The sequence below is a fragment of the Pelophylax lessonae genome, assembly GCF_965119305.1.
Source record: "Pelophylax lessonae genome assembly, chromosome: 8".
NCBI lineage: Eukaryota > Metazoa > Chordata > Amphibia > Anura > Ranidae > Pelophylax > Pelophylax lessonae.
Genome location: NC_138775.1, coordinates 251578011 through 251602455, shown reverse-complemented (window position 1 = coordinate 251602455; position 24445 = coordinate 251578011). Strand labels below are relative to the sequence as shown.

The 24445-nt window shown below is 40.7% G+C and overlaps 1 protein-coding gene across 1 annotated transcript in view; it reads right to left on the bottom strand.

Moving 5' to 3' along the window:
* COL24A1 (collagen type XXIV alpha 1 chain) overlaps nucleotides 1–24445 on the bottom strand; it is a 417206-nt gene that overhangs the window by 90047 nt on the left and 302714 nt on the right. The window contains exons 31-35 of the mRNA XM_082265511.1: nucleotides 23862–23906; nucleotides 13374–13427; nucleotides 8232–8285; nucleotides 7101–7154; nucleotides 3135–3188 (exon numbers count right to left, since the gene is read on the bottom strand). Of these exons, the coding sequence (XP_082121637.1) occupies nucleotides 3135–3188; nucleotides 7101–7154; nucleotides 8232–8285; nucleotides 13374–13427; nucleotides 23862–23906 (261 nt within the window). The remainder of the gene's footprint in view (nucleotides 1–3134; nucleotides 3189–7100; nucleotides 7155–8231; nucleotides 8286–13373; nucleotides 13428–23861; nucleotides 23907–24445) is intronic.

The window sequence follows — 24445 nt, the reverse complement described above, 5'->3', positions numbered from 1 at the left end:
TGCTTCAAGAGCCACCGCACACACACATATGTAGGACATGGGCTACAGCTGTCGCTATATAAGAACCTGAAATAAATAAATAAATAAATAAATCAAGGTCCCAGAGTCTGGAGAAAGAGTGGAGAGGCACAGAATACAAGTTGCATGAGGTCCAGTGTGAAGTTTCCACAGTCAGTGATGATTTGGGGAGCCATGTCATCTGCTGGTGTTGGTCCATTGTGTTCTATCAAGTCCAAAGTCAGTGCAGTCCTCTACAAGGAAATTCTAGAGCGTTTCACACTTCCCTCTGCTGACCAGGTTTATGGAGATGCTGATTTCCAGCAGGACTTGGCACCTGCCCACACTGCCAAAAGTACCAATACCTGTGGTTTAATGATCATGGTATCACTGTGCTAGATTGGCCAGAAAATTTGCCTGACCTAAACCCCATAGAGAACCTGTGGGGTATTGTCAAGAGGAAGATGAGAGACACCAGACCCAACAATGCAGATGAGCTAAAGGGGGCTATCAAATCAAATTTGGCTTCCATACCACCTCAGCAGTGCCGAAGGCTGATCGCCTCCATGCCATGCCGCATTGATGCAGTAATTCATGCAAAAGGAGCCCCAACCAAGTATTGAGAGCATACTATACTGTACATGGACATATTTTTCAGTAAGCCAACATTAAAAATCCTTTTTTTATTGGTCTTATGTAATATTCAAATTTTCTGAGATAATGAATTCTGGGTTTTTACTAGCCCTAAGCCATAATGATCAAAATTAAAACAAAGAAATGCTTGAAATATATCACCCTGTGTGTAACACATCTATATAATATACGAGCTTCACTTTCTGAATTGAATTACTGAAATAAAGGAACTTTTTGAAGATGTTCTAGTTTTTTTGAGACGCACCTGTATGTCACCTGCTGCTTGCCTGTTTCACCCCCTAAAAACATGCATTTCTGTTCTACAACCACAAACATACATAAAGGGCACAGCTAAGTGTAGTAGTGAAGTGCTTTATTAAAAGTAAGAATATATAAAATGACCATTCACAAGCACAGGGAAATATGGCACACATCAGAACACTAGTACTTCTCCATAGCACTGGTGCCTAGGGGCCGGCAGACGATAGGCTTCACCACTGAATAGCAGCTCCAGTACGCAAAATGCAAACAGGAGAGAGCCTGATGATGTCACAGTGGGGGAGTGTGTCGATAGACATGCTCTGCAACCTCATACAATGGGGTGGTTGCCGCAGGGCAGTGCAGCAACTGCCCCATTGTATGCAGCTTAGGCACAGTCTCATTCAGTTAAATGGATCATGCTCGGTGGGCAAGAGGGATAATTTTTCCGTGTACACCCCTGGTCTGCTGCCATTGCAACTTAAAGAGGAGTGGTAATAATGTGGCTCAACTGCGTAAAGGGGAGTGGTAAAAATGTGGCTCAACTGCATGTTTTTACTACCCACCAAACAAGGCCATAAGGAGAAAATCAATGATACCCTTCAGGATATACTTATTCTAGCCCTCCACTTTACCTCTCACTAGCTATACCTGCAACCCATACTCAAAGCTTTGAATTAAATGGTATACATAGATGTTCTAAAGCAGCCCACTCAATATGGATGGGGGAATCCTCCCTGCCGTCCAAATATACCGATCAGCGTTGCAGTTTATAATCTTCAGCAGGGAACACTGGACAGGGTGGTCGTACAGTAGCTGATCGGTTGATCGACTAATATACAAGCTCAGTGCCCATACATGGATAAAAACTCTGCTAAACCAGCCCAATTTCTATCCATGAATGACCGCCTTAACTGGTATTCTTGAGATGAGTTCTAAACCAATATCTGAGCTCTGTATATCCATTGATATATAAACCAGAACTTATTTACCACCATATAAACTAACTTAAATGACACAACTTCATGAGTTTGCAGGTTTGCAAAATGTTGGATGTAAGACCTCAATATGATATATCACTTGTGCACATAAGTTGATGCACTGTATGTACGCAATTCCTTTATATACCTATAAAGCTGTGCTAAATGAGTATTCCATTACTTCTATATTGATCTTTCTTAAAAATATATATATATTGTGGAGAAAAGTAAGTAGTAGATAGCTATATTGATTACTGTGCTAATGGTTACAGCTGAAAATAAAATAGAACATCACTGGAGTGGGTTATCTCTGTACCAGCTAATCACACAACGTTCTAAACAAGCAAATAGTGTACCTGCGGTTAGAAACGTATGGATTGACCTTTTTCATGCTTTCCTGCTTGCCCAGTTAAAATGCAGAGTTTAGTAATGCAGATAAAGAAAACTGCCAAATATCTTGAATGCAGATTTTTTTAGATAGGACAAATGTGTGTGTTACCGTTAAATTTTCTTATTTTGAAAAATGGTTCATTACTGTATTGATAGTCATGTTATACAAAATCTATAACAGCTGGTTTGAGACAATTTGAGTTTTTTTTTTTACAGATAATTCCAGAACTTCTACTGAGGGAAAGTGTGGAACCGCTAGATAAAATATTTGAATGGGACTAGAGGGACTCATGTGATTGGTTCTGTACATGTATTTTGGAGAATGGCACATAATAAGTCAACACTACACTTACATATATAGTATATATAAGGGAAATAAACACAATTATAAACTTCAGTCTGGAAGTGCCTTGGAATTTACAAGGAAGGGCAAAAATCTGTCAGCAGGTAAAAAGTAATTTGGGCAACCCAGATCAGCTGCTACCCCATGGCAACCACTGTATGGCCCCTTTCACACATGCTGTCCGTTAACGGATGGATGAAAAACGGACATCAATGTATCTCTATGTAAAAACTGATGACAACGGATGATCATCAGTTAACATCCGTTTTCATCCACTTCCGTCAATGTCCGTTTTTTTGGACGGATGAATGCCCTATTTTTCATCCGCCAAAAAACGGATTGGATGAAAAACGGATGAAAAACAGATGACAAAATGAATGAAAAACGGATGGAAAACTGATACATTTTGACGTGACTGAACTGAAGAACTGAACGGACCGTATGTGTGAAAGGGACCTTAAAAGTAAATCATAAATAAGACAATCTGAAAGCTAACCCTATATTTCAAGGGACCAAGAACACGATGAACTTACCCGTAAGCCTGGCTCTCCTGGTGCCCCAACGTTACCCAAGGGCCCATCGTCTCCCTGAAATAAAAATAAAAATTAACTTTGTGCTAATTTAGCAAAGATAGACTCCACCATTTTACCCTGTTAGGCTGGGTTCACATATGTGCGGCCGTGGTTTCCAGCCTGGGGTCTGGTGAGTTTCTGTTCACCGGTTCATGTGCGATTCAGGTCCACATTTTTGCCTGAATTTTCACCAGAACCGGACCCAAAAACACACGGCTGCCCCTGACATGTGTGAACCGGCTCCTTTGAGAGCTGGTCACATTCGCATGTCATGCGATTTAGACGCGGTAAAAAGCACATCTAATTTACACATATGTGAACCCGGCCTTGAAATAAATCTAAAGCCAAAACTGTTTTTTTTTTCATTTTGGATAGAGTAGAGAACAGTTAAAATCCCTAAACACCTTTTTTTTTATTTTAAACCCAAGAGAAATCCTGTGTCAAACAGAAAAGGCTGCACACTAATCATTTGAATACAGGACTATATAAACTCATTTGAATACAGGACCATATAAACTCAGGTGCCCTATTCCTTTAAATTACAAGTGACCACAACCATACTTCAATAGTGAGTACATAATCTCAAAATCAGCAAGTAATACATATTCAACGATATAAGCAAAACGTTTTAACTGTCCATTAAAATATTATGCAACACAATATCAGTGCAAGTTCACAATAAATCAGTGACAAAATGTGCACTGAATACAGTGAGGTTGAAGTGCTTGAACACTATACAGTACTCAGGTGTCCACTGCAAGGTGTTCCCTAGTAATAAGAAAAAAATGAGGTTGAAGGATTATAAGGTGCAACTTAGTTATTTGAGTTTTGAGACAACAGCCAGTCATGGATGAGGGTGGGTTTTGGGAGTTTGGGCTGTCTCCCTCTCACCTGTTCCCCCATCCATCCATTAGCAGCCATGTGCTTTCAGTGTGAAGACACTAAATTAGGAGTGTTAGGACTGCAGATTTAACAGGGTGCCGTGAAGTGGCTTTCACATGCGTTTGCAAATGTGTGTCAACTAAACCCCTGTTCTTTGTATCAAGAGACAGGTCTACTTGGTTGGTGACAGACTGGAGGGTGAGTACATCAGACTGGGGGCTGGCTGACTTTCATGCACCTCTTATAATCCTTCAACCTCATTTTTTTCTTGTTATAGGGATGGAGACGCCGGGCACCACCTGCTTGGGTCTCACTTAAAGTCCAACCTAGTCCATTATGTTTTTTCCCTAGTAATAAAGCCTTCTTACTAGATGAAGAGGATCACTAGTGACAGGCTGTCAAACATCCTTGATATGCATAGATTCTCCAGTAATAAACCAACTTCACTCAAAGGCATATAAAACATAAGAGGAACAAAAGAGCAGAACCCATAGTGTAATATGAAAAAGACCTGTGAGTTTATTCAAAGAATAACACTCACAAGGGAAAGAGACCAGTTTTAAGGTGAATACAGCACTGCCGCTATTCCATTAGCTAGTGTGATGCAATAATGAACCAGGCCCCGTCCAATCACTCCACGGACATCATCATGGAAAGAGTGCCCTCTTCCCCTGATAATGCTGCTGTCCAAAGGTGCCCCTGTGCTCATTCATCCAGAATGGGGGCACCCTAATACTGTATGTGTCACTATGCAGATCACCAGGTGAAAAAAAAGAAAAACAAATGCAGCCACATCTAATGATTGGTAAGCTGCAATATATTACATTTTTAGTTTTTGGTTTATTACTGCTTTATAAGAAGTATGGGAATATTTTTTTTAAATTACACTAGGTGGATGCAGTATAGGTCCGATGCTGCATCTGTTCCCCACTGGCTCTAGCAGTGAGAACCGAGCGATCAAAGACTGTCAATCGCTCAGTTCTTACAGCTCCCTGGGCAGGCAGCTGGCGAATGCCAGTCACGGGCTCTCTGCTCTGCCCCCCCCCCCCCGCACGCTCACTGGAGCACTGGGCTGTGGAGGGGTGGGTGGGTGCAGCCGGTTTAGGCTCCAAACGGCTCACTGAGAAGCTGAGCTGGGTGCCAGTCCAGGCATGTGGGCAGATCCCAACCATATGGGTGCCATCTTGCCCAAGCCTGGACCAGCTCTGTATCATTAGCCAACAGCTGATAACAATGAACTGCACTCCTGTGAATTATAGGAGAAGTATGTGGCTGTACTTGTGCTTTAAAATTATGAATAACTTTCAGAGGTTACAGTGGTCTCCAGGACAAATAGAGAGGGTGAATCTCTCAAGCGGGGACAAAGACAGCATTAAAGACCAGACAGGGGTATAATCCCCTCACCACTAGACCTATAAAAAAAGTTTTGGCTTTGGATGGATGTTTTTAACGGTGTTCTGACCACAAGAAAATAAAAATCTTAGAAAATTGCAACATCACGCTAACAAATTGATGAAAACATTAAAAAGTGTATTACTACACAATTATTGTATATGCCATAGATGTGTCATTAACAAAAAAAATAATATCCCTGTAGCACTTCTCATACTACCCATAGAAACAACATCACGGTTTAGCATTTTCAAAGTGCTTGGCTCAGTCAAGAAACAGTCTAGGGTTTTGTTTTTTTGTAGTTTTATTTGAGAACTTGGATAGGAGAAGGGATGAGTTACTCTAACTTGGATAAACTATGCACAACTTGCTGGGACGTCTAAAGATAACTAAGGCCGCTGCTTCACCTTGTCACTAGAAGTGAAGAAGAATTAAATGGACTTGTATTGCTCTGTGAATTGCTCTTCAGGGCCCAACTAGGCACCCCCTTTATCCCTATTCTTCAGGGTTCTACACAGCACCCCCTTTACTGTACTTCTCTCTGTGTGAGCTAGCTCCTTGATTCCTTGACTTCACTGGAGTGGTCCCCTTCCTGGGCCGACCCTTTGGCAAGTTCCACAGTACTCATGGACACTGTTTTTCCCGAGAGACTCTGCCAGCAACTCCACCGTCAGCTACACTAGGTCCTCTGCAGTTCACCTCTACACCTGGTCCACTAGGCCGACTGCCCAAGACCACCTTCCTCATACTCAGCAGGAGGAGAGACCAGCCGTCTGCCTTCTCTTGGGACTCTGCTTCCTGCCAAAGATGCCCTGTCACATGCCCCCCCAGCTTTTATGAGCAATCCCAGGATGCATTGCATGAATGCCCTCCCACTGGGACTCCCACAAAAGCCAATGTGTCACTGCCTGGGTTTCCTCCACTGTCCAAAAAGCTCCCTCATTGGATACAGTGGGGATACTCCCTCAGACCCAGTGAATCACACCTGGAGCCATGCAACAGGCAACCTAACAGATCAGGCTCCCCTGATAAGCAGAAGGAGCATTAGATGCATTTACCTAGCACCTACCTAACTAGGAGGGTGCTACATCCCATTTCCTCGTTTCATGAAAAATCACATGACAAGCTGTACTTCATGATTTCCAATAAGTACCGTTCATATCTCCATTCATATCTGTGCGACTTCAAGTCGCAATGACTTCAAGGTAGTCCCTTCACTACTTTGGTCTGACTTTGATGTATTTTGAGGTCCATAGACATAGCCATTGCTTCAAGTCCAGTCAAAATAGCGGCAAAATTGTGTCAAAATAGGATTCCCTCTCAGTTTGAATTTCCTCCCCTGTTTCTGTCTCAAGGTCGGAAGTGAAGGCATATCTCCCCAGTAGGACAGCAAAGAAATAAGAAATAAATAAAAAAAAAAAACACTGACAGATGCTTAACCATCCATTAACCATTAAAGTATATCTAAAGCATTTTTTTGTTTTGCATACAGTAGGTCTATGCAAAACAAAAGATTGCTTCAGATATACTTTAATATACAATGTATGTATGTGTCTGTAGACCGTATCCCCCAAAAAACTGGTTAGCCCAAAAAATGTCTGCTTCCAATGAGTGCAGGCCATGTGTACAATTTCAGACCACACTTAAATCCACCTTAATTCCAGGATCTCCTTGAGCTCCAGCATCCCCCTCAGTTCCAGGTGGTCCCTAGAAAACACAAACTATAAGTGAATATTCAGGTTATCAGAAAAAAAATTACCATTATTATGGAAGGATACCAATAAAAAAAGGCTTGGCTATGCAGCTGTGAGAAAGTAAGATTTAAAAAGCAACTGTCAGGGGTTTCAGTCAGACAAATTTTGCCTGAAAACAGTCAGATTTTGCTGTGCATTTTCTGTAGCTTACCCATAGTGCTCTGGAAACCCTTTGTCACAGACTACATGTTTATTTGTAAAACAAAGAATATATATATATATATATATATATATATATATATATATATACGTATATATATATATATATATATATATAATTTTTTTTTCATTACGTAATTTAAAAAATTCATTCCAGCCTTCCTATTGAATGTCAGGTTCAGTCGTAAAGGGTAACTCCCACTTTCATGGGAAAAGAATAGCAAAAAAATAAATAAATGGATAAATAATGTAGCATATGCAACTGCTACACAAGTCCTATTGTAATTCAAAAGGAAAGGTAACTTTTCATAACATTCAATCTGCAGTGCTGTATTTTTCTGCAAAATTCAATTCAATTTGGCAACCTGTAGGCATTCTGTACACAAATGGTGTACAGAACACCCCCTCAGAACTGTCATTCTGTGTGATTGGCTTACTTATTTTCCTAAAGGTCTGCACTGAGATATAAGTCATATTTTGGGCAACCCTTGCAACAGAAATTTCATTTTTGATGAGATAATCCTCCAAGGGAAATCACGTCTATAGAGATGCAGACCCTGCCACTTTCCCTATTAGAACCCTGCCAGTCCAGCAGCTGTTTGATAATTATAAAGTCACTACCATTCACTTTGCACATGGGCACAGACAGACAGCTAGTTCTTCAGAATAACAAAAGGTAGAAATCTTCAACAAAGTTTGTTAAAATCCCTGCAATGTACATAGATCACCCAGAGGGGAGTGTTTTTTTTTTCCAAAAAAAAAGTGGAGTTACTCTTTAAATCTATATGATCTTGGCAAAGAGATCACAGCATGCCCCTAGATATAAAAACAAAAACATGACGGCCATGTGACAGACCTAGCCGGCACTTACCTCAGAGCCTGTTTCTCCAGGTGGACCCGCGTCTCCTTGTGGCCCCCTTTGTCCCTAACAAATGGAAGTAAAACAAATTTATATATATATCTATCTATTAGTAACCCAGGAAAGAATTTTGATTATTCAGAAAGATATATACTGTAGTAAAAATTGTCAGCACAGAAATGATTGAACTCTAGGATCTGGGCCTGTGTAATGCAGCACACAGGGGGTTAGAGTAAACACAGCGCTGCCGTTGAGCTCATATTTATTGTCATATTTGGAGGCAGTCATGTGGGGTCTGATGGTTTGAACCCGAGTACATTCTCTTTGTAACTGAACAAATTATAAACATCTGCTTTAATCCTGGCAAAATTAACTTCAATGTAAATCTGCTCTGAATTACCCAATACGGTTTGTGAATTGTATATAGAGGCCCATTGTTGTGTAAATCGTTATGAAAACCAAGAAATGTTTTACAAATGGGGCACTAACCTATCTGATTGTAAGGGTCACAGAATGGCAAAACAGAATGCATCTACTGAATCGTGTAACAAGAGGCCAACAAAGGATTGTGACCTTCCTTGTCTAGATAAATTATATACAATATTATTGCGCATATACAGACATATCCAGAAAGGTAACACAAAGAGCAATGATAATGAACACAGTGTGATAACGCATAGCAACCAATCAGGTTTCAAGTAACTACAATGATCAGTCATACCATTATGACCACCCTCCATAACCCATCAAGGCATGGACTCCACTAGACCTCTAAAAGGTATGCTGTGGTATCTAGCACCAAGCCGTCATTTGCAGATCCTTTAAACCAGGCATGTCCAACCTGCGGCCTGAGGGCCGCATGCGGCCCGGAACCTCAGGCAATGCGGCCCACTGCCACCTGACAATTTTTTTTTGCTGGGGAGGAAGGAAGTCAGGTCGGGGGCACGGTCACAGCAGCTTCCAACTAACAGTAGGCAGAGGCTGCCTCAGAGGGGGGGGGGGGGAGCATGTGCAGTGTTTCTGACTCCTACCACCATGACCACTTCAAATCATTGAAGTGGTCATGGTGGTTAGAGTGTTCCTTTATTATCGCTCAGAAGAAGTAAACCTCTGTATACTGATTCAATTTCATTTGATCATCCTCTAGTTGTGTTGAATTAGTGCGGGGGGCGCGGTGGCATTTTATTACATACCTTAACTATAGTATATATTTTATATGCGGTCCGAGAAAATTTCTCTACACTCAATGTGGCCCAGAGAAGCCAAAAGGTTGGACACCCATGCTTTAAACCCTGTAAGTTATGAGCTGGAGCATCCATGGATTGGACTTGTTTTTCCAGCACATCCCACAGATGCTTGGTTGGATTGGGATCTGGAGAATTTGGAGGCCAAGTCAACACATAAACACCTCAAACTAGTTGTGTTCCTTAAACCATTCTTTAATTCATCAGACTAGGCCACTTTCTTTCACTGCTCTGTGGTTCAGTTTTGATACCTGTGCCCATTGTAGGTGCTTTTGGCTGCAGATATGGGTCAGCACGGACAACCTGACTGGTCTGCAGCTTTGCAGCCCCATACACAAAAAAATGCAATGTATTGGGGGCTCTGACATCTTAGATTTAGCATTAACTTTTTCAGCATATCGAGCTACAGAAGCATTTCTATTGGATTAGGACTACACAGACCAGCCTTCACTCCCCATGTGCATCAATGTGCCTTTGCCACCCATGACTCTGCCCCTGGTTTGCTGGTTTTTTCTTCCTTGGACCACTTTTGGTAGGTCCTGACCACTGCAGACTGGGAACATCCAACAAAAGCTTGAGTTTTGGAGTTACTCTGACCCAGTCATCTAGTCATTATGATTTCGCCTTACACTTGCCCACTTTTTCTGCTTTCAGCCCATCAACGTCAGGGACAACATGTGACTTGTTATATTGCTTTTGGTGCTGCTCAAAGTAGAAGTGAAAGCATATTCCTGTGTCCCAGAACATGGAGTGCAGGCTTATCCTGTTAGTAATCCAGAGGAGTAGTAAGTGTAAAAACTAAAGGATCACTGCTACTCCTAAGCCCAAGTGAATAAACAATAAGGAGCGGCCTCAGCCTACGTCTTCACCCCACCAAGCAACCTGAAGCATTTCGCCCTGCCTACTATGAGTAAGGAAAAATGGGGCAAAATGTATCAGGGTGTGTGGTGTGGTGGAGACATGTAAGCTGAAGCCGCTCCTCATCGTTTATTCACTTGGGCTGGTCAGGAGCAGGGCCTGTGCTACCACTAGGCAAACTAGGCAGCCTCCCGGGGCGCACTGCTGCCTAAGGCACAGCCACGGTCAGGAGGACTCTGGGGACCCTGATGTATGAGGGGGGGGGGAATGAGGACCCTGATGTAAGGAAGGCTATAAGGACCCTGATGTAAGGGGAGACTTTTAGATCCTAATGTAAGGGAGGATTTTGGAGATCCTAATGAATGTGGGGTCTCTGTTGTAAGGGATAACTCTGGTGCCCCTGATGTAAAGGGGGAACTTTGGGGACCCCCCCTGGCCTAAAGCTGTGTAAGGTGCCCCAAAATGTATGATGGCTTCCCTGTTCCCCACACATTGCGCCAACGTTCCACATACCGCTGAAGGATTGGATGATGTTAGCTGGAGACAAAGCCATCTCATGTAAACTTCAGCCAATCTGTGAAGAAGAGTTATCCAGCTCCCCAGTCCCCACAGGGAGCTAACGTTGACAAGGAGGTGAGAAAGCATCCCTGTACAGGCTGCATTTGGAGCCTTTATATTTTTTTGTTGGGGGGCAAGTCAGCTCATGTTTTCTGTCAGTCAATGTGCATTTCAGCAGTCCCTGATTGGCTGTCCGTTCCTTTAAAATGTATGTATAGACAAAACTTTTTTCAGCTTTGGATAGAGGGGGAAATTGTGAAAGCTATTTTCAGGTTTTTTTGGTTTGCTTTTTGCTGGGGAATTTTCTTTCACATCCTGTCTCAAAGACACAACAGGAATTTAGTGTATTTCTCTCTGCAAAGTAAGAGTAAATACCTTCTTGGACAGATGTCCCTATTGAAACGTTTTCTGGTTCAATCATTTTTATCAGGTTTTCAATATATTACAAGGTGAGCACCAAATACACCCACGCAGGGGCTACAAATGAAAACTGACAATTGAACATGTAAAAAAGTCAGTGGGAGTGGTGCCCCAGGACGACGTCAGAGTGTGACGAAATGCGTAGAATAGAGCGATGTGCTGACGTCACCCCAGTACGATGTCAGAGTGTGACAAAACACGTCGGGTGCAGCGACGTGCTGACATCATTGTGTACGCAATTCCCAGAAGGACGGCTGCTACACGAAGCAGGCCGGCTTGCACATTTTATGCATGTTTAAAGTTTCTGTCTGTAAGTGTAACTATTTTTTATGGAATAAATGTATAAAGGACTTTATGCTATGGCAAGTTTTATCTTTTTTTTGAGGATCTTATATGATCGATGCATCTCCAATATTTACTAGAAACACTGTGATTATTCTCCTTATAAGTGCCACATCCCTGCATATTTGAACCATAGAGAATTCCCCTTGGGATGGGACTTTATAGGCACTAATAGAATTTACCACGTTGTTATAATATAAAATGTTTCATTTTATTGTATCACAAAGAATAAAAACATTTACAAATACAAAAAATACATAAAATGCGCAATGGTACTTGCACCAATGTGTATAATATACATGGATCAACGTCTTAATCAGCCAACGCGTTTCAAAGCCTTTGCAGCTTCTTCCTTAGCGGTGTGATATGCGTCTACCAGGATTGACGCATATCACACCCCTAAAGAAGAAGCTGCATAGGCTTTGAAACTTGTCGGGTGATTTAGACGTTGATCCATGTATATTATACTTATTGGTGCAAATACCATTGCGCATTCCATATATTTTTGTATTTGTAAATGCTTTTATTCTTTGTGATACAATAAAATTAAATGCTTTCTATTATAACGTGGTAAATTCTATTAGTGCCTATAAAGTCCCACCCCAAGGGGAATTCTCTATGATTCAATGCATCTCCAATATGACATATGTATTCAAAGAAACCAAATGCAACCCAAATCAGGTCAAACACAGCACCTGAACAGTTACTCCACTGTACCATTGAGGTAAATGGGAATCTGTTGGCCTGCATTTGATGTGTGCTTCAATCATTTGCCAAACGCAGGTAAACAAAGCCAGTGTAAACAAACCCTAAGAGCGATATCTGGAGGGCAGCATTAATGCACTACTGGCCACTGAACAACTGCCTCTTCCTTGAGGGTTGTATCTCCCAGGCTTGCAAGTTGTTGGCAGCCTATGTATTTATTAAATATTTGTTTTGCAATTTTTTTATTTTTTTTCAGGTAGCTGACCAAAGGAAGTACTGAAGTCTATTGATCAACATGACTGCCATGACATTTGTTTTAAATTATTTTCCACCTTAAAGGTATCCACACAAGTTACAAGTTGATTGTGGAATACCCTGAATTATTAAAAATGTTGTGGATTTGATATGTTACTAAACCCAGGACCCTGCATTCACTATATCTGGTTTCCCACAGTACACAGAATATAGAAATACAATAGTTTTAGGAAATATAAACTGCTAAATACCTTTTCTCATCAGCAGTATATAGCAGTCTTGTGACTCCTATCAGTGTATCAGTGTCTGATTAAAGCTTGTAGGAGGAGTTTTCATTCTTGCCTGATTGTCCTATGAGGCTGCAGGACCCCTGACCCTTTGTCTGGACAGTGCTGATTGGCCCTGTGCTGATCACATGCACACTCCCAAGAAAAAAAAAACTCTACACACATACACACCAAACTGAGTATGTGCAGCTTGCCCAAAGGCTCTGTTCTATCAGGAGATGGTTTGGGGACAGTGGAAGAAGGGGAAGAGCAGAGAAGACAGGATCAAACAAGACTTTTTTTTTTACCCAACGCAGAGAATTAACCCCTTAGGTTCCACAGTGAGTAAAACAAGCATGCTTTACTGCATGTACACACTGATTTAACTGTTTTGGGTTTAGTAACACTTTAAAGTAGGTTTGATACATTTAAAGAAGCTTTGCTTATCTTGTCCTATAATCAATATGGTACTGAATATAATATCCAAACTCATATTAGAAACATACTGCTTCTCCAGGAGGTCCTGTATCACCGCTGCTTCCAGGTGGACCAGTTGGGCCCTGGATGAACATGTAGGAAAGAAAACAACATCAGTTGTCATACAGCATTACACATTTGTCAACAAACATCTAGCATAACCATTACACATTTCATTATTAGTACAGGACACAAATTACATCAAAAGTGTTATATAGGTGTCCTACTATTTGCTTATGTAAGCCATGTTTGTTACAAATCTGGATAATATTACGTCTTTGAACTGATATGTCATGCACTTTTTGTACATGCATTTCTTTATTCAATAAACCAAGTTTAAAAAAAAAAAGCGCTATATAAGAATAGCCGTGGGAAACAAGGTCGAGCAACAAAAGAATGAATTGGCACATTGTTTAGATGTATTGTAAACATATTTATATACTGTATGTATGTATATATCATTTAGGGAGTAAACTGTTTGACTGGATTTCAGATTTAAGATGTCTTAGAAATTTTAAGCCAACTATGCCTGGCTTTGTAAACATTACAGAAGGTGAAATTCATAACGTATCTCGAGAAAGATCGGCAGGTGCTTCCTAAATCTTAAATAAGAAATAATGTATCAAAATCAGAACGTTAAGACTTCACTGTTCAAAAATAAGAGGAATCTATAAAATGTGGGTTTGGGTACAATGTCTGTTTCATATCATACTCAAATTTATCATTTTGTCCTTGCTGGAATTCGTTCTAACCCAGACAGTGCTGTCATCAGTTCCCTATCTACGTTAGCACTGAAAGATAAGGAATGTGCCTGATTTCCCCAATATACAACTTAAAGACTTTTTTGACTTTATGATTGCAGAAATCAATCTTATGCATATCGCAAAGTCTTGGAAATGTCGTTAACATCAGATGTTCACACAGTGCAAGAGTTTACTGGTCAAAAGCACATGTAACTATTTCTCCAACTAGTTGGGTGACAAATCTGACTCTAATTATGAATCATCTAGGAATTGTAAAAGGGAAAATCACATTCGTTGCATTCATATCACTGCTGCTGATTAGAGCATAGTAACCCGAATAAACGAATGCCTCGTTTCCACTGAGCGGCATGGTTCGGTTCAGTTCAGTATGGTTCAGATTGGTACACCTTGATCAGGCTTGCGTTTCCACCGCCAACAGTACCTCAGCTCAACAGTACCTCAACAGTGTAGCTCCACCCTGTTGGTATGGTACTATTGTGCTTGGTACCCCAATGAAAGGGTCCCAAAAAAGTGGTACGGTATGGTTCGGAATTCGGGTACCATTCACAACTTTTGACAATGAAAACGGCAAAAATTGCGTACCGAACCGAACTGCTCAGTGGAAACGAGGCATAACACTACCCCAAAAAAACTTGAACAGTACCTAAAGAGACCCTTTGTCACTTTACCCATTCAGGAAAAAGTGATAGTTTCTATAGAAAGTCACCCCTGACCCACTGATACTTACCACTACAGAGCTCCCCTGCCATCATGTGACCAAAATACCTGTCCTCAGCTGATCTCAGAGTCCAGATTGAGCAGGGACATCATCTTTGTCATGTGACATTTCTTTGGCTCCCCTATACCCTCTCAGGTCACATGCTCCTTGTGACCTGAGAGGTTATAAGGGAGCCTTATCCAGAAGCACAAGATATTCTGAACAGGAACTTCAGCTATAACATGTTTTTAAACATAAATGGGAGTGAGGAAGGGTTGGAACCCCTGTCAGTATTTCAACTGCTGTCCATATCCTGCTCACCCAGCAACCACCAGTACATTCCCACAATACTAGAAATCTAAGGCAAATCCAGCTCTAGAGTGGATAAGCAGCAAGTTGCAGAAATTACACTGTAGTCACTGGGACAGGAGGAGGGGGAAATCCTCTTAAAAGATACTCAGTAAAAAACATTGAGGAGATTTGTTTCAACGTCTAGTCGGGGAGACGGGGAGTCAGAGGGACAGGAAGTGATGGAACATTTCTCCAATGGCAACAAGACCCTTTAGTAGAGGGGAGAAAGGTTAGAACCCCACTAGAAGGGAGATAACTGGAGACCACCAAAGTTATAAGTGACTTTTTATTAGGAACACAAATGGCCACCTAATCTAGAGGGGCCTTTTCTCACGGAGACAATAAAAAGGCATTCACTACAGACCACCAGAATAATGAAAGTTTTACTACGGAACATAAAAGGTTACCCTGACCACCAATAAAGAGAGGGCCCCCATTAAGGGGGGGGGGGGGTATTAAAGGCCACCTTTGACCATGGTGGGGGGGGGGGTTATTAACTGCCGATCACAGATCTGGAGTGGGGTTTTTTTTATCATAAAGTATGGCTATATCATCCACCACTGGCCACCTAAGTAAAGGGGTTGTAAAATAGGGATATAAATGGCCACATAATCAATATAGAGGAGGCTTTTCCTGTGGGGAGCATAAAAGGCATGCACTACTGACCACCAGAAAAATAAAGGCTTTACTAGGAAACATAAAAGGTTACTGCCTGATCACCTGAGTATTAAAGGCCACCTGATTTCTAACTAGCAAAGTAAGGTAAGGGGGAAATAAAAGGCCAGCTAACTGCTGATCACCAATTGATCACCAATCGGTCGGGGGGGGGGGGGGGGTTTCATCATAAAGTATAGCTATATCATCCACCACTGGCCACATAAGTAAAGGGGTTGTTAAATAGGGATATAAATGGCCACATAACGGCTGACCATCAATATAGAGGAGGCTTTTCCTGTGGGGAGCATAAAAGGCATGCACTACTGACCACCAGAAAAATAAAGGCTTTACTAGGAAACATAAAAGGTTACCGCCTGATCACCTGAGTATTAAAGGCCACCTGATTTCTAACCAGCAAAGTAAGGTAAGGGGGAAATAAAAGGCCAGCTAACTGCTGATCACCAATTGATCACCAATTGATCACCAATCGGTCGGGGGGGGGGGGGTTTCATCATAAAGTATAGCTATATCATCCACCACTGGCCACATAAGTAAAGGGGTTGTTAAATAGGGATACAAATGGCCACATAACGGCTGACCATTAATATAGAGGAGGCTTTTCCAGTGCGGAGCATAAAAGGCATGCACTACTGACCACCAGAAAAATAAAGGTTTACTAGGAAACATAAAAGGTTACCGCCTGATCACCTGAGTAGTAAAGGCCACCTGATTTCTAACCAGCAAAGTAAGGTAAGGGGGAAATAAAAGGCCAGCTAACTCCTGATCACCAATTGATCACCAATCTGGGGGGGGGGGGGGGGGGTTGATGTTATTTTAAAGCATAAAAAGCATTCAGGCAAAAAAAGGGAGATTTTTTTTTTTTTTTTTTTTGGAAGCACAAAATTTGGCCAATGATCATAAATGCAAAATTTGCTGCAATTAAAAGTCTCTATGAGGGGGATGTTGAACAGAAGGATCCTATTAAGCTTTTGTTATGGGGCCTTGTGATTAGTAGTTGTACCCCCACACATAGCTCTTAGCTAAACACATTTTATTGGGCCTGTAACTGCCTGCCATTACCTTCTGCGGTAAGTTACAATAAATATGCCGCAGCTGTATACTGAATGCCATATTTCCATGCCTGACAGGAGGGTAATGACGTGTCTGCAATTTCTATTCAACTGGCCTTCCCCAACATGACACATCCTATCATGATATCATTTCAGCTGTGCTACACATGGCTGAACATCAGATGTTTCTGTAATTTAGCAAACAGTATTCCATCTACTGCTCTGCAGCACATGTGCATGTATTTGTCCTCCCTCCACATCCCTTCTCTCTAGAGAGTCCAAAAGGAAAAGTGATCTGGTTGCTTTTTAATTACAAACCTAATGTGGGGATTTTCCATTCTTGTGTACAACCTTCTTATCCAGCAGAGTGCCGTTTAAAAACTGTTTGCATTGACCTAATGTAGGGAAGGACACTTAAATGATTCTGTTTTCTCTGGATAAAATAAAACCACTTTTATCCTTTCCTGATGATCTGTGTGAGAACTTTAAAGGAAAGCATAGTTTCTGCAATGTTTTTAATAAAATGCATTTTTACATACAACCAGCATAAATATTCGTTTTTTAAATCAGCCCCTACCATCTCCTGCATAGCAGCATTCAGACTGGGAGAGGAAGGGGCAGCACTGGGAGCTACATGAAGCATGTGTGATGGAAGGAAACATGCAGACAGCATTAGAAAGCAGAGTGAGCAGAACTGATGAAATATCACCTCTTTTATTGTGTAGCTAATGTACCTGTGAACTAAGCTACACTTTTAAAATCCAACCTCAGCTCTGACTTACTTCTACACCAGGTGCTTCTAAACCTGTTCTTGATTCCCCTTGGTACAAGACCAATCAGGCCAAGCACTATAGGGTATAATGGAGATCCCAGACAGAAGCCTGTGTCTAGAGACATTAACATTGGTTGTTTCTCATGGACAGCAGTGAGAAACACCACGCAATAATAATAAACTAATATGTATGGAACTCAAGAAGTCATGAATTAGAATATTGGCATCAACATCCCATCTAAAGGTCAATATGAAAATATCCACAATATGTTGGGAATTTAATAGTGCCATAACAAGACCTACATAACTACGTAAGCATCAGTTAAAGTAAATCAATTTAAGTTAGGCTCCAAAATGTATCCATGCATAAAAATAGAAATGCTACCCCTTCCTAGATTGTATATTCTATCAATATTCTATCATTAACATGTCTATTCCATTAATTTTGGGGATCTGTCATTCTCCAATTGGTAGGCACACTGTTTATTATCATTATTATGAGCCTTCATGCATATCTTTGTAACATTAGTTAGAATCCACATTTGGATGGCATTAAACTGAATAAACTTTGATTGCATTATATTGCAACATGAGATGAAATGGATAAGTAAATTGGATGTCACTATGCCTCCTGGCTTGAATGAAGCCATGCAGGGGCATATCTTATATGTATGAGTGGTTCCTGCGCTATCCGAGGTCGTATATGTTTCCCTTCCTGCTGCTGCACCACAGTACTGGCACCAGGAACCAGTCAATACAATGTGTGCAATTTGGGTGGGTGGTGCGCTTCAGAAGTGGAAATATAACTTAAAAAGGTGTAGCTTAAAACATGGCTTAAAATTGTGAATAAATAAAATGCAATACTAAAGACGTGTTCATGTGGTAAAAATGTGTTGTCGGTTAAATTATGCCGTGGTGATCAAATAAATTCCATCATATAAATTAAAATGTAAATAAACCATTACAGTATATCTTCTATACGAAAAATTGCTGAGTACTTCAATTTCATAAAAAAATCAGTGAATAAATAATCCGTTGACAAAGTATAAATATATAAATAGAACTTCAAAACCAGTTAAAGGTGCTTTGTGCTTTCTGAAATAAATAAAGTGCACTGTTCAAGGTGTCCATTCATAAACATCAAAAGTCAGGTGCAATTCCCTTCAATAGCTTCAAAGAATAATAAACGTGCTCTCATGCAAAAAATAAGGGTGTTGTGACTTGCTGCCTCCACCAGGTGTCACATCTAGGTGTTCTATATTCTCACCTCAATAAGGTGTATATTACGCCTGTATATAAAGCTTAGCCTCCGGGTAACATGTAGGCTTTTGCTAATTCCAATCTCCTGTTTCGACCTCCGGGTATTTTCCTGTCCTGTCCTTTCAGCTTTTGGGGTGTTAGGCTTTCTGGCGTCCTTAACTCCTTATCGTAACCTCGGGCTCAGTTAAAATAGAGGGCAATCATGGTGCAGTATATCAAATCAGGTTTATTGTTAAAAACATAGTTGCACTTACAATTTGTAGATCATTCATTCGCAAATAATATATGAATGCAGCGTGGGGAGCGATATCGCTCCGATCTCCAACGTCACTTCCGGTAGTCTGGCGGCTACCGGAAGTGACGTTGGAGATCGGAGCGATATCGCTCCCCACGCTGCATTCATATATTATTTGCGAATGAATGATCTACAAATTGTAAGTGCAACTATGTTTTTAACAATAAACCTGATTTGATATACTGCACCATGATTGCCCTCTATTTTAACTGAGCCCGAGGTTACGATAAGGAGTTAAGGACGCCAGAAAGCCTAACACCCCAAAAGCTGAAAGGACAGGACAGGAAAATACCCGGAGGTCGAAACAGGAGATTGGAATTAGCAAAAGCCTACATGTTACCCGGAGGCTAAGCTTTATATACAGGCGTAATATACACCTTATTGAGGTGAGAATATAGAACACCTAGATGTGACACCTGGTGGAGGCAGCAAGTCACAACACCCTTATTTTTTGCATGAGAGCACGTTTATTATTCTTTGAAGCTATTGAAGGGAATTGCACCTGACTTTTGATGTTTATGAATAGACACCTTGAACAGTGCACTTTATTTATTTCAGAAAGCACAAAGCACCTTTAACTGGTTTTGAAGTTCTATTTATATATTTATACTTTGTCAACGGATTATTTATTGACTGATTTTTTTATGAAATTGAAGTACTCAGCAATTTTTCGTATAGAAGATATACTGTAATGGTTTATTTACATTTTAATTTATATGATGGAATTTATTTGATCACCACGGCATAATTTAACCGACAACACATTTTTACCACATGAACACGTCTTTAGTATTGCATTTTATTTATTCACAATTTTAAGCCATGTTTTAAGCTACACCTTTTTAAGTTATATTTCCACTTCTGAAGCGCACCACCCACCCAAATTGCACACATGCAGGGGCATAGCTAGAAATCACAGGGCTCCAAATCAACAATTTTAGGGCCTGAACTACAGTAACTAGAGAAACAAATGCATACATCAAATAAAAAAGCAATGGGGAGGAAATATAATAAGTCCCTTTCACACCATAGCATTGCATTAATGCTCATGGTCTAAGCTTCAGCAACACACAGCAATGCACAGCAGGTGCACAGTAGAACCTAAAAGCACCTGCCTAGGGACGTGCTGCTTTGTACAGCGAAATGCTTGGCCACGCTATACCATGCGCTGCATTGTGGTGTGCTGGAAAAAAAGGTGCATGCTGCTTCCTCTTTTATAGTCGCCCACATTACCCAGCACCCACTTTGTCCCGGACCCCATGGCACTAATATGGCGGCTGAGGCGGTAGTTCCATTAATGTTATTGCTAACTTTAGGACTATTTGTTCTGTAATGTACCTTTAATATATACTTTTGTTTTAAATGTATTGACAATGTATTGTTGTAATCTATGTTGCAGACTGGCATCTCTTCAGAAGAACTCTAGGGGGTGCTAAGCAGGCACATCATAAGTCTTAGTTAAGCTGCGACATCCTCTCACATAATGTCATCGGCATGCCAGCACTGTCCATCAGACGTGTGATGTTACAACAGGGTGTGTCTTTTCTCCTGAAGCGGGGGGGGGGGGGGGAGAGGAGGGTACACGCATTAGTGTACCCCCTCTCAACACAGGTTGAGGGAGTATTTAAAAGAGGAACAGTTCGTACAAATTTCCATCAATGTAAAGGCAGACTGGTTGTGCAGAAGTCAATCTACCAATCAACTTCTGTACAACCAGCCTATCGGGTTTTGCCCGATTGATCAGTGCTACCGGTTGGAAGTCAGAACACAATAACACAGCGGGAGTAATTCCCCCATCCACATTGAATGTGTGGATATGGGAACTGAATGATTTTCTTTCTTTCAACATGCTGGTTAAACAAAAAAAAAAAAAATGGCCAGCTTAAGTAAGAAATTAGGTGAAGCTATGAGAATATTGCAAATTGTATTGTAAGTAAAACTTAAATACAGTAGTCTATAAATATTTGCACAGGCTTTGACTCATGGGAACTAAATCATATATACCCTGTGTCTGTGGTCATTTTTAGAGAATACAGAACTGGTTTGAGTGGACCTAGATTGAAGTATTATTTGCTTTTTCAGCTTGGTTAATAAAATTTCCTAACACTGATGGATTTTTTGGGTACTGAGAATTATGGCATATATGCCGTTTGTGCTCCTTTTTAGAGTTTATGGGACTAATTTGAGTGGACCTGGAATTATTGCATATAGCTTGGGATACGCACGCATCATCTAGCTGCCAAAGCTATGCTAATATATTTTTCTACCACTTAAGCTCCCTATCCTCTTGCTACTTGCAAGGGTAAGTGGATGAACAGATAAAAAAGATACACATGGACATAGGAAGTCAATACTGTATGGGGTATAAAAATGTGATAAATATCCACTTATGTCTTTAGAAATGAATGGGACTTTTATTTCCTCCCAGTCTCCCTGCTATCCATTTTTCTATTTATTCCTATGCGTATTTTTTATGAGATTCATGTATAAATATGTGCTTATGAATACCATATATGATGTCTTATTGGAGTTGTATGTGTTTTAGGGCTCATTAACACCAGCCTCTGCATTGCAACGCAGAGTCTGGTGTGGGGTGCGGTCCGGCCAGACCAGCACAGTGTTGATGTGCTGATACAGTCCCACTGTACCTGCTGGGAATTGACCCTTAGACTGGCTAGTTGCTCTTCAAGTCTTGCACTGTTGATGTTATATTCAGTATTAACATTATATGACACTGTATTTGTAATAGTTATATTACCTGTGAATATATATATATATATATATATATATATATATATATATATAATGTATATCTCTAAAGTATGGGGATGGGAAACATGAGCAAAGAGGTGTAGCATTTTTTAAATTATATTTTGGAGCCTATTTTAATAATTAAAAAATGATTAAGACTATTCTTATTTCACACTGATTTATTTAGTTATGTAAAGTCTTGTTCGTATTGCACCACAGAGTAGCTGTCGTCTCTCGGGATGGTGGTGGGGAACACCATAAAGAAAAATGGAGGTCTCTGCTGGACTAAAGACATGAACACCTGTCAACTATTTTGGATGGTGGTGGATTAACTGTACTGTGGGCCTCAAGCTGGTTTCAATTCATAGGCCCCCATCAGTTTATTCCGATCATGCATAAGGGTCAGTGTACATAGGCAATTTTGATTTGCTTTAGACATGGATTAGTGAATAGAAATAAGCTCCAGGTTTAGGCTGACTTTCACCTGTTTAGAGATTTGGGCTTAATCCAAACTTTCGGGATGTTTGTCAAGAATTGCCCAGCCCACAATGCATTGCAAAAATTGAACGTCGGCCAAGGTCATGCACCTGACTTCTGGTCAGGTGCAAGACTGGTCAATGATGGGTTTTTTTAAATCCTTTTTATTGAATTTCCATATAATAAGTAGGTGGTACAGAACAGAGCTTTGAGGCATCCCCAGCTCAAAAAAACAAAACCAAACAAAACTCTAAAGACACTAGATTTGCATCTGCTCAGCACAGTGAACAGGGGTATATATGACAAAATCTTCACTTAATTAAAAGGTCACCAAGGGATGGAAAAGGCATTCCTAACTCCCACCTAGCAAAATATAAATGAGAATAAGAAGCATTTGTGACCTCATACCAAAAGGACTCAGCTGCCAATGAAAAGCTGTGATTAAGAAACCCATAAAGTTATCATGTATTAGCAGAAGGGGAATCAAGCCATAGGTCCCATACTTTGTTAACTTGTTTAAAGCACCCATGAGACAAGCAAGTGGCATTGTAAAGGGGCCCAACAGTAATAATCAAAGATTTCCAAATATTCAAGGTAGCTGCAAGGTGTTCTTCGATTTTGTAAGTGGATAGCCTTATGGGCATAGAATAACAGTAGATTTACAAGAGTCTTAAGTGCCTGACTTAGGGTCAAGGTACCCACTAAGCCAGGTAAACAAAAGTCTGTTTGCAAGGGAACTACTATAGAAGTTAATTGGGATATAAACCGTGTGACCTTAGACCAAAACAATTGAATTTGCGGGCAAAGCCGGAGGATATGACTGAAAATGGCAGAGTCGCTTGCGCACCTCCAGCATTGGGAAGAAACCTCGGGATAAATTCAATGCAACCTAAGTGGCGTAAGTTAAGTCCTATGCATTATTTTAAACTGGATCAATCTGTCTCAACTAGCGACCAACTGTGAAAGGGGTAATCCCCACATATCTTCCTAGTCTTCATTATCAATATCAGGAGGAGCATCGGCATGCCATTTGGATCGAAGATTTTCCATGCCAAGATGAACAAAAGTCATGAGAGCCTTATAATGATGGTATTTTGCCAAAGTCCGAGCCCACACACTTTAAAAGGATGCCTGTCCCGTAGCACAAGGAAAAAATCTAAGGTAATGCTAGGCAATTTGCTATTATTAGTTCATTTTTCACCAACCTAACCCCCAGGTATTATTGCTTTCTAGGGAATTAGCTAAGCTAAGCACATAGAGCAGTTGACTCCAAGAGAATGGGCACAGTTTACCAACACAGAAAAATAAAATTCAGATATTATTTTTTGTTGAAGTGTAGGCAACACACATGAGAACAAAATTATGGTTTGTTACAAATTAGTCATATAAACTTTGAAACGACTGTAAAAGTCATACTACTTACAGGTTTTCCTTGTTCGCCTCTCTCTCCAGGATTACCAACTTTCCCCTATATACATATCAATAAAACACCAAATAAGATATATTTCTGACACAAACGTGATTTGCATTTAAACATTTTATTTTTTATGACAACTATTCAGCTTCATATGAAGCTGCATCACTGTGTTAGAACACTACGAATCAATTTAGGAATTTTTTTTCATGCTTCTATTATCAGCACTTATCATCAGAGATAAACAGCTGGAACCAGTGTGGAAGACACAAAATGACGTCACCAGAAGCAGGGAGATGGCCGGGAACACTACTAGACACTAAAGGGCAGGCTATGCACTTGGAGCTTCAGCTCCTTCTACTTCTAGAGGCCAGTAGAAGGAGCTGAAGCTCTGGGCGCGTACCCTGCCCTTTCAGTACAGTGTTTAAGGCCGTCTCCTCGTTTCCGGTGATGTTATTTCAGTGCATTCCACGCTGGTTCCGGTCAAATTCCTGGTGGCCACAGGACATGCTACGGATCTCTCTCCACCCCAGCAGCTTTTGGATGCAGTTTGAAAGACACCAGGAGAGACCAGAGTGACACTATACACCAGT